This window comes from Loxodonta africana, chromosome 16 (assembly GCF_030014295.1).
Source record: "Loxodonta africana isolate mLoxAfr1 chromosome 16, mLoxAfr1.hap2, whole genome shotgun sequence".
Taxonomy (NCBI): Eukaryota; Metazoa; Chordata; class Mammalia; order Proboscidea; family Elephantidae; genus Loxodonta; species Loxodonta africana.
In genome coordinates this window covers 29617826-29629280 of record NC_087357.1, presented here as the reverse complement: position 1 = coordinate 29629280, position 11455 = coordinate 29617826, and the positions used below count along the sequence as shown (strand labels likewise).

Sequence of the window (11455 nt, the reverse complement as noted above, 5' to 3'; positions counted from 1 at the left end):
ATTAGTCCTCATGGTGTGTACCTCACAGTGTATACCTCATGGCATGCTGCAGAACACTGGCTTTAGAGCAAGACATCTGAATGCAAATCCTGTTTCCTCTGCTTGGAGGTTGTGTGATCTGGGCAGGAAGGCAGTATAGACCACTGTGTAAAAACTCAGCTCAAATATCAGACAAATCTGAGTTTAAACCCCTAGTTCTGTCACTCAGGAGCTGTGCATCCCAACCTCTCTGAATCAAATTTTCCTCACCTGTAAAACGAGGTTAAAGAGATGGCCTCATGAGAGAGTTTAGAGGAATGAGAACACTTACAGCCGCATGTATCTGGCACTTAATCAATGTGAGGCCTTGTTGTAAGTGCTGTATGTACATTACGTTTAATCTTTACTAAAACCCTGTATGATCCCCATCCCCATTTACACATGAGGAATGGAAGCACAGAGAGGTAAAGTAATTTGTCCAAGGTCACACAGCTGATAGGCGGTAGGGCTGGAATCCGAACATAGGTAATTTAGCTCTAAGTTTTTTTTATGGACTCTTAATCACTGTGCTAGAATGCTAGCGGGTCCTTACCACACATCTGGTTTAGAGTTCGTGTTCAATGTATGTGAATGCTCATCAATATCATCAATGTTTTCTTCTCTACCATCACTACTTCACCTGTATGAGTTTGTTTCTCTGTCTATTGACTGTCTACTTTGTCAGCATTAAATGAAGCAATGGATATAAAAGACAATGTCTAACTCAAAGAATGCCCCTTCCTCCTTCTCTTCTACTTTTTTTTCATCGCAAAGTCTTTGGTGCTTTCGTGGGCAAGATTCTTTTTTTTTTAATTGTGCTTTAGATGAAAGTTTACAGCTCAAGTTAATTTCTCATACACAAATTTATGCACATATTGTTTTGTGACATCGGTTGTAATCCCCACAATGGACAGCACACTCCCCCTTTCCACCCTGGGTTCACTGTGTCCATTCAACTAGTTCCTGTACCTGCTTGCCTTCTCATCCTGCCTCTGGACAGGAGACACTGTGGGCAAGATTCTTAACATCACTAGCTATACCTATGACCACTGGGTAGAAGGTCACCTCTCTCCTACTCTCACCTCCTTCAGGGTGATGTTGGTTTTACTCGTGAAGCATTCCACTCCACTCTGATGACAAGAGTTAACTCTACATAGACATTGTTTGAAATGTAACCTAATTATTATTTTATTTCAACTTGATCTTCCTTAAGAAGTATATGATGAAAGTGAATGGAGTCGCTTTCTCTCTCTGTTGTACTGTGAGCCGTAGAGTATATTTTCAACTCATAATTAACCCATGTGACAGAGTAGAATTGCTCCATAGGGTTTTCTAGGCTGTAGTCTTTATGGAATGAGATCACCAGGTCTTTCTCCTATGGAGCGACTGGGTGGGCTCAAACTACCAACCTTCCTCTAAGAACTACTTATTTTTTCATGATGGGTATAGTAAATATTTATCACTTCTGTTGTTGTTATTGTTGTTTGTTTGTCCTGCCCAGAATCTGAACTCCCTTTCTGTGTTAATGGGGGGATTCTCACCTATGAGGCAAATCCAGCTCCCCCAGCATCTCTAAGGCAGGGGCTAGTGACCCACGCTTGGTCAGTGAATGCTAGTGATAAAAAGAAGCAGATAGAAGGTTAGTTGGTGCCAGTGGAGGTAGCAGTCACATCCAGATTCCAGGCGAAGCAAGAGCCACTGTATTGGCAGCAACATCCAGCATTCATCACTGGTGGTGTTGGTCTAAGCATCTCAGGCTTGGTGATGGTGGCAGTGGGGTCCTTATAGGATCATTTCCGTGGTGTGATTTCAGCTGCGATTATGGCTGCGGATCCAGCACTTCTAGCAATTCTGCGACTTCTCCAATACCCTTTAATAAACTCACTTTCTGCTTAAACCAGAATTGTTTTCTGTTGCTTGCAACATGAACACTGACTGATATCATGAGATAAAGTGTGGAGGAGAATAGTATCAATAAGGTCTTAGAGCTTCTGCCTCTTTAGAAAGTATACACATTCAAAAAAGAACAAATGACTAGTAGTTGTAGCAGAAGTGTTATTATTTACACATTTATATACATCTGTTTAGTCTTTTATCACACATTTGAGGATCAGTGCTGTGCCAGGCATTGGGCCAAGTGCTGAGGATACAGTACTGAACAAAATAAACACTTCTTGCCTTCATGGACATGCAGTGGCAAGAAGACCTGATTTTAATAATCTTTTGGCTGCTTTTATCTGCCTTTCAGGTTTTGTTTTGTAATCATTTTTCTCTGTAGATATTCAGAGAGTTACGACATAGACTGTTGTTTTGTTGTTAATCAATTTTCTCTTTATTCTAAAAACAACGTGAAGTGGCTTATCAAAAATGCATAGTATAGTAAGACCAAAGAGTATCAAACAATAAAAACAAACAGTGTTTAATTTAACGGGAGAGGAGACTGAAAACCATACTGAGAAATCTTCTTCTGAAGACAGAGCAAGTGAACTCAGGTTGTCTATCAAAGCAAACAAGAAAACAAGGAGGGGAGACAAAGCCAGTTAAAGAAATCTTAAAAAAAAAAAAAAAAAGTCAGTTTAATAACAGAAACCTGTTTTTCCTGGATCTAACTTTTATGAGGAATTTGTCTTTAGGTTCTTATATAAGGGATGCTGAACACTTCAAAAAACACGAGGAAAAGGCATAATTGGAAACCTTCTATATATGTGCCTGCTGTGGGTGCTGATGGCATGAGACCTATTGGATGATTGGGGCTGGGTGTGTGTTATGTATATTTATGAAGTCAGGGAGAAAACCAGGTTCCCAGAGGTATTTCACTGTGATGGTTAAAAACAAAACAAAAACCTCAGAGAAGTCTTATTTGGGTGACAGTCACTATAATCTCATGGATAACTTACGGCCCACAGCTCATTTTCTCCAGTTGTTTGTACCAGGGATAGAAACCCTGGAGGGAAAATGCATTCGCAATGTGGGCTTCTTTGCTATTCCCCTGGAGTTGGATAAGGGCTAATCCTGGCTCTTAACCTGCCTTTCCCAGCTGAAGTAGGCATTCTGCTACCAAGAGAAATGGGAGCCCGTTCTAACTTTAGCCCTCTCTTTTAAATCTCAAATTGTCATAGGATAACTCCCATCTTACAGCTGGGAAGATAAAGAATTCAATGATGATGATGGTGTTGATAATGGATACAATGTCAGATACTATGGGGTAATGGAGGAAGGCTTCATGAAAGAGCTGGCATTTTAAACCAGGCCATGATGGAGATGCAGCAAAGGGCACATGCCAGGTCTAAGGAATAGAGTAGGAAAATTCATGGTGGTGAGGAAGTATCCAGAGACTTGGATATCATTCTTAAGAGTTTGAACTCTGTGAACAATGGGTGGTCACTCTAGAGGAGGAAGGCAGTCAGTTACAACCTTCCCTATGTTTTAGAAGCCAACTCTGCCTGCAGCGTGGAGCTGCACTATCCAAAACAGCACCCAGGAGCCACATGGGGTTACTGACCACTAAGAATGTGGCTAATCTGAATAAAGACGTGAGAAGCCCTGGTGGTGCAGCAGTTAAGCGCTAGGCTGCTAACTGAAAGGTCGGTGTTCAAACCCACCAGTGGCTCCACAGGAGAAAGGTGTGGCAGTCTGCTTCCATAAAGATTACAGCCTTGGAAGCCCTATGGGGCAGTTCTACCTTGAGTTGGAATCAACTTGATGGCAATGGTTTTTTTGTTTGTTTTTGGTTTATGAGTGTAAGATACACACTGGATTTCAAAGACTTCATACAAAAATATGTAAAATGCTGTGTTAATAATTTTCATATTGATTACAAGTTGAAATAAAATATTTTGAACATATTTGGTTAAATGAAATATTTTATTAAAATTAATTTCACTAGTTTCTTTTTATTGAGGCTACTAGAACATTATGTGGGTGGCATAATTCTATTGGACAGTGCTGGTATGGAGGTTGGCTTGGAGAGGGGAAGCAATGAAGATCAGGAGAATATAGGAAGCTATTGCAAAACCCTAGACAAGAGAAGATGAGGATCTGGGAATGGCAGGAGAGGGCCGGTAAACAGACTTTGTCAGCAGGACTTGACGACTGTTTTTCTGGATGCTGGGATTAGAAAGAGGGAGAAGTCAAGGCTGGGTGTCAAGTATCTAGTTTGGGTGAGTGAGAAGATGGAAGATGATTTCTAAGACTTGCTTCATGCCGGTTTCAGTGTGGGCATGCAATGTGGAATTCAGGTGTAAAGCTTGAAAGAGAGGACAGACTAGAGCTATAGATTGAGGAGTCAACAGCAAGAGGAGATAGTTGAAGCACAGAAATGGAGATCATTGAGCTCACTTAGGGAGGGAGAGTAGAATGAGAGCCAAGCACAGACAGTTGGGTGAAGTTTGGGGGGGTGGGGCTCAGAATTTAAGAGGTGGTGGTGGGAGTGAGGAAAGAGAGGCTGGTCAGCTTGACTGAGGCTGGTCAACAGTAGGAGGGACCCAGGAGACCACGGTACCATGTAGACCAAGGAAGACCTTTCCAGATGGGATGTACAGAAAGCAGAGATTTTGGACAAAGCCATCTGTGGTTTAAAGTCAGGAAAGGTGTATGGCAGGGTTGTATTCTTTCACCATACCTATTCAATCTGTATGCTGAGCAAATAATTCGAGGAGCTGGACTGTATGAAGAAGGGGGCACCAGGATTGGAGGAAGACTCATTAACAACCTGCTTATGCAGATGACACAACCTTGCTTGCTGAAAGTGAAGAGGACTTGAAGCACTTACTAATGAAGTTCAGAGACCACAGCCTTCCATATGGGTTACACCTCAACATAAAGAAAACAAAAATCCTCACAACTGGACCAATAAGCAACATCATGGTAAATGGAGAAAAGGCTGAAGTTGTCAAGGATTTCATTTTACTTGGATCCACAATCAACAGCCATGGAAGCAGCAGTCAAGAAAGCAAAAGACGCGTTGCATTGGGTAAATCTGCTGCAAAGGACCTCTTTGAAGTGTTGAAAAGCAAAGATGTCACCTTGAAGACTAAGGTGTGCCTGACCCAAGCCCTGGTATTTTCAATTACATCATATGCATATGAAAGCTGGACAATGAATAAAAAAGACCAAAGAAGAACTGACACCTTTGAGTTGTGGTGTTGGTGAAGAATACTGAATATACCGTGGACTGCCAAAAGAACGAACAAATCTGTCTTGGAAGAAGTGCAACCAGAATGCTCCTTAGAAGCAGGGATGGTGAGACTGCATCTTACATACTTTGGACATGTTGTCAGGAGAGATCAGTTCTCGGAGGACATCATGCTTGGCAGAGTACAGGGTCAGCAGAAAAGAGAAAGACCCTCAATGAGGTGGATTGACACCGTGGCTTGCAACAATGAGCTCAAGCCTAATAATGATTGTTAAGGATGGAGCAGGACTGGGCAGTGTTTCATTCTGTTGTGCATAAGGTCACTATGAGTTGGAACCCACTCAACAGCACCTAACAATAACAACACCTGTGGAGTATGTTGGGGGTTGGGTGGGGCTTTGGCAGAGTCACCTGAGGGCAGATGCCAGATTGCAGAACATCCAGTGGAGAGCAGATGGTGAGGAAGGGGAGGCTGTAGGTCTCTTTAGAGAGATTTGGGCTCTAGAGAAGGTTGGTGTGCACTAGGAGGCTGGAGAGGGAGGGGCAGAACAGGGAAGCACCCAAGAGTTCACAGGCAAAGGGAGAAGGAGGGAGAGACTGAGGGTAGAAGGAAGAGGCGATAATCATTGGAGCAAGGCATCTGAGAAGATGGACTGGTGCATGAGGCGCTTTAAACCGTCACACCTGAGCGGGTCTTTTATCTGTTTTTTAAAGCTCTTTAGCCACATCTCCACGAGTCCATCCCGAGGGTCAGCACCTTCCCTGGGTTCCATTGGGAAGGGCCTCCTTAGGTGGGGGAGAGAGGAGGAAGGCCCCACCTCTGCTCTGTGGCCCTGACTGCCCTCGCTAGAGACCGCAGAAAGCTGTGGAGAATGGACTGCGCACTTCCCCTGTGGCCTGGGGCTTCGGTGGCTGCACCCTCCCGGTTGTATAAGGCTTACTGACAGGAAGCAGCTCAGACAGTCCAAACTCTCCGACCTCCGCCCAGAGCCTGATGAGAGGAGACCCTGCCCCGCGTCCTTCCACACCCTGGGCTTCAGCTCAGACTGCAGCGCCAGCTTTCCCCGGCAGGGGCGCTGGGCACCCGCGGATGGCAGGTTCCCGCCTGCGCCTGACCCGCACCCACCCCGGCCTTAGGCGCCCAAACTTTTCTTTGGAAACCCACAGACACCAGGTCATGTATCATTCTGGGCTAGACGTTGTCAACGGCTGCCTTCTTAGGCCCGCCTCTCTCGTTCGCAATTTCCATTTTAGCTCCCGGTGGAAAGCACGGTCAAGAGGTGGGGGCTCAGGGAACGGCAGTCGTCGCCCTCCCTCCGCCGGCTCAGGTTCCCAGGCGCCTCCTCCAGGCCTCTTGGCCCTTCCCTGGAGCTCGTTCGCCCCTTCTTCCTTTCACACAATTGTCTTGCTTTCTCTCTAACACCTCGTCTTCTTCCTCTTTTTTCTTTTTCATCTTCCCTTCCACTAGCTTCTCTCACCTCACTCCACCTCCCCCCCCCCCCCCCCCGCGTTTCTCTGCCTTTCGCCCTGTTTTAACCACCTCCCACAAACGAACTCTTCGCAAGGCAAGGGCCTGGAGGCCATCTCGCTCCGAGCCCCCTCCTTCCTTCCCGCTCCTCCTTACTAGCCCTCCTCCAATTCCTTGCTTCTCGGTCTTAAATTCTAGAAATCCCGGGAGCTGCCTGGAGGCGGCAGGCTGCACTACACAATCGGAGCCTGTAAACCGCAAAGAGAGGCGGTCTCAGGTTTAGCTCGCCTATCTCCAACCTACTCGAAGTCTTCGTCTTCCCACGAGGATGAAGGGTCCCTGCATCGCCAAACGCCCCGGCTGCGGTCCTGCAGCCAGGGCCGGAGACCCCATAAGCCGGCGCTGCGCTGGACCGGGCATCCTCTAATTAGTCGCCAATACTTGAAAAAACACCTGTGCCCGCTCAGAAACAGATTTGGAGAAAGTGAGTGCCTGGGCCTTCGCAGGTGGGAGTAGACGATCTCCACTACTGTCCCTCCCTAGCGCAGGCCTGGTCCCAGGAAAAGGCGGCCGTGACCCCGCCGCCGGGGTCTCCTGGCCCCTCTCCTCGCCCTCCAGGTGGCCTAAAGAACCAGGTTACACCACCGAGCCGCCGGGGGGCCATAAATGCAGGGGCGCCTGGAGGAGGGGGCTTCCCAGCCACCACTGCCTGCCTTCCTCTCAATATTGCCTTTCCGACGACTCTCACGATCAGGGAAATACGAACAGGTTTGCGTGATTTGCGCGCGCCCCCCTCCCCCATCGCTTACACTAACACGCGCGTGCAAACGCGCACGCACGTAGCTGCGCGCCCCGCACACTTAGCCAGGTACCCACCCTTTGGCGCCCGCCTGCCGGCCTGGGCGCACCCCTCTTCTCACCCCGCCCGCCTGCGCGCACGCACGCGCACGCACGCACCCTCCGCGCCCCCGCACCGGGTGGGGGCGCGGGCCGCTGTGGGAGCCGGGCGGGGCCGGCCGGAGAGCGCGAGCAGAGTTCCTGTTCCCCGCACTCGGCTCCCGCGCGCCGCCTTTCCGCGAGGAGGCTGCTGGCTGCCCCTCGGCTCCTGAGAGCGAACAGTTGGCGCTGAAAACACTTTATTCCTCCTCGTTCTCCGAGCCCACCTCTTCGTGTGCCATCCTCCGCCCCACACAACAGGCCTGAAGAGTAACCCCCAAACACGGCGAGCAGAGGCTCCCAACTCTTCGCCAGGAGCAGGTTGGAGGCTGGATTTCGGAGAGACTCGGTATTGGGGTCTGTTGCCAGCTGCTTCTCCTGGATCCAGCTTGATTTTCGTTATTTTAAAAGAGGATCTTGTAATTACCTTTGGGCACACCTTTGAAAAACATTTCTGGAGAAGCTCGGTGGGGTTCTTAATTTAAGGAAAGAGGCGCCTAAGGGGCATTTCCTGATTTTCCATTGGAATCCCCTTCTGGACCAGAGCGCTAGTGGGCGCGAGGAGCGAAGCGTGGAGCGGAGCGCCGAGGCGAGCCAGCCGGAGCCACCTCCTTCCCGCCGCCCCCTCCCCACTCTCGCTAGCTCCCTTCCTGGCGCGCGCACACCCCCCGCGCGGGATCCGCACCTCGGCGAGCGCCACACACTCGGCAGCCCGAGCCGCGCCAGCCACAGCGGGATGGAGGCAGCGCGCACGGAGCGCCCCGCAGGCTGGCCGGGGGCGCCTCTCGCCCGGACGGGGCTCCTGCTCCTGTCGACATGGGTCTTAGCCGGGGCAGAGATCACTTGGGGCGCGGCGGGCGGTCCTGGGCGCCCCGCGGCCCCGGCTTCGCGGCCACCGGCGCTGCCTCCTCTCGCGCCACGGGCAGTGGCGAGCCAATGGCCGGAAGAGCAGGCGACGGCGAGGAGAGGCGCCGCGCTGGGGCACCGGCCCGGACCAAAGCTGCTGTTCCAGCCAGGCGGCGGCGAGAAGCGGGGAAAAGCCGGGGGGACGCCGGCGGCGGGCGCGTGGTGGGGCCAGGGCATCCTGGCTTCTGGCAAGCCTGGCGGTGCGAAGAGGAGTCGCCGCGCGCAGCCCCTTAGCACCCTGGAGAGTGGGGACGCCTGGGCCACTGCCCCGGCCGATGGTTCTAGAGCCAGCCGCATTGTGGACAAGGGGCTCCGGGAGGAGGGGAAGGCGCCGCGGACTGGGGGGGCAGCGGCCGATGAGCTCCGGCTGCCCAGCACCTCATTCGCGCTGACCGGGGACTCGGCCCACAACCAAGCCATGGTGCACTGGTCCGGACACAACAGCAGCGTGAGTACTCACCCGGCGGCCTGTTTGTCCCCTAGGGAATGGTGGGGACGGGAGCGAGGGGCAGGTAGTTGCTCGGGGGTCGAGGCGAGGGGAAGCGCCTAGACTTTTAGAACAGGTTGGTCTGGCTCCCCCCGCGCCCCCAACAGGTTCGTGGAGTTTGTTGTAGATATTGTGTGTGTTTGTTTATCTGAGAACCTAGAATTGGGCCCGCCTGGAGCGGAGAAAAGGCAAGGCTGCCTTACAGATGAGAAGAGCGGGAGCTCTGGTCGCTTTCTTCATTACTCAGCGGAACAGTTAGTTTCCCAGTCCGGGTGTAGGTGTTTGGCGCCGCGGGTGAGGGTGCAGACTGATACGGGGAAGGAGCCGCTGGAGTGACTGATTCCTGCGAAAGCCCGGGCTTCCCTCAGCCCGCCATCACGCCAGAGGGAACCCAGGGATTGAGGCCACTCGGACTCCCAGACGCCTGTCCGCCTGGAGGTCGCTGCTCACAGCCTCAGGTGCACGATTCCCTAGTCCTGGTGGGAGGCAGGGCCAAGCCGGCCCACTTTGGCCTTCAGGTAACGCGGGTCCCTCTTCAAGTCTAGGCAGTTTCTAGAAAGCTATAGGGGAAGCAGTAAAAACTTTAAAGTGTGAGGAGAAATTCAGCCCTCCTCCGCGCCCCTCGCCCTCGCGCATGCACAAACACACATAAGTCGCTGAAGATAAAACTCGCGCCTCTGCCGCCGTGTCCTGTGCCACAAACGGCTTCCCAGAGTGGAGCTGGGCCCTTGTGAGTTCTGCACACCTCTCCACCCCTTTCTCCCGGTCTCCCGGTTCCCCTGGAGGCTGCTGTACCGAGAGGTGGCGGCTCTGGCGCTCAGGGATGGGGCTTCGGCTCTGGGGAGCATCGCTGCCCCGGCAGCTGCAGCGGCCCGCAGCGCGTGCCAGGAGGGGCTCCCTCACCTCGCCAGCACCCAGCGCTGTTAAGCCAAGCCAAGGAAAGGTGGGCGGCGGGCTCGTGGGTGGGAGGGGGCCTCCACGGTTTCCCACATTCCCCTCCCTTCTTCCTGCGGCCCCCTCTTCAGCCAGCCTTGCAAAAGCCTTTCTGGACCGGAGCAGAACCCGGCGTTGGGCAGTCTGGGTCCGAGTAGGATGGCGATGGATGTTTGTATAGGCAGCTTTGGGAAACTCATTTGGTGGGAACACCCCTTCTGCACCATGTATTTACCTTTATGATTGGCATTTGGAAGGATTTCCCTGAGAAATTTTTGCTTGGGAAGGGGGGGTTATCACAGGGGTCAGTAGCAGATAACCAGGCAGCTAGGAGTCTGCAGAGCTCAACACACTAGCGTTACCCAAGTGCAGGTTTCCTAGTTCACAGTACACAACAGGGCAGGGTCAGCCCAGCCTAGGTAACAGATAGATGCTGGGTTCCAAGGATGCGTGGAGCTGGCTTCATCTGCTTCCATCTGCGGGCTGGAGAGCTCTGGGGGTCAGGAGTGGACGACATGTGCCTTTACTGGGATGGGTGATTGAAGACTTCCAAGTCCCCAGAGGACTTGCTTGCATGTGTCTGAGGGAGAGAGAGAAATCCTCTGACAGCAGGAGTTGTGAATCACAGCCTCGTTTTAGTTTGATAATTAGGAAGCGTATGTATGTATGTACGTATGTACGTGTGTGTGTATGTGTTTGCCCCAGGAAGAGCATGGATCCCATGCGTAAATGTATCCCTAGGAGCAGGGGATGATGTCCTCACATACCTGTGGCTTTAGTACTATCACATTTGGATGGTAGAAATTCACTTTGCCTGAAGAGTTTTGTCTCTGCTTTTATTTTAAGGATCATTTTTGTGTATCGAAAAAGCCTCTGAAGAGGGGGCTTTAGAGAAAATGTTTTCTGCAAATACTAGTTAAATGCGTATGGTCTTTCTTATCCGTCCGTATTGAATGCAGTTGTGCAGCAGAGAAAATGAGGGGGTAAGTCTAGCTTTGTGCTCCCTGGGAAATAGATCTTTAGCCAAAAGAGGACCAAAAGGTTCCCGGGGAGTAGACCAGCTGGAGTTAGAATCCTTACTAGATTCGAATGATCTACCAATAGCCCAGGGGGCTTATTGGTTTTGCCCTTGGCCAGGCTTGGTGGCTAAGTACGGGGAAGCATCTGCCCTATCTGGTCCCCCTTCTTGGACCACAGAGGGATTGCCTCTTTAGCTCCTGGGCTGGATCTGCATCTTTTGGCCACGTTTGTAGGCAATGCCAGCAGAGAGTCATCGTTGAGTGTCAGATCTGTGCTGCTCTTTAAGGAAGGCCGGGAAACATGCTTGCATGGGCCCTGTCACACTCCTGGGAGAGTAGCTGGGGATCACTTTCAGCAGCATTACTCAGTTGGCTTCTTTTTCTCCTCCTCCTTTCGCGAGGGCAGAAAAAGAAAGTGCTGTAAATAAAAGCGAGGTGAGGAATGACGGGGACTATAACCTTTAGGAGGTCCCTTCATCATTGCTTTCAAAGTGGAGGGAGATGTCCCCACAGGCAGAGGACATGGAGCCTAACACCAGGCTCTTTTGATGCAA

The 11455-nt window shown here is 51.1% G+C and overlaps 1 protein-coding gene across 1 annotated transcript in view; it reads left to right on the top strand.

Moving 5' to 3' along the window:
• Positions 1-8292: 8292 nt before the first annotated feature.
• The window catches only part of SORCS3 (sortilin related VPS10 domain containing receptor 3), a 663735-nt gene continuing 660572 nt past the window's right edge, over positions 8293-11455 (top strand). Inside the window, exon 1 of the mRNA XM_003408955.3 lies at positions 8293-8910. Coding sequence (XP_003409003.3) covers positions 8293-8910 — 618 coding nt within the window. The remainder of the gene's footprint in view (positions 8911-11455) is intronic.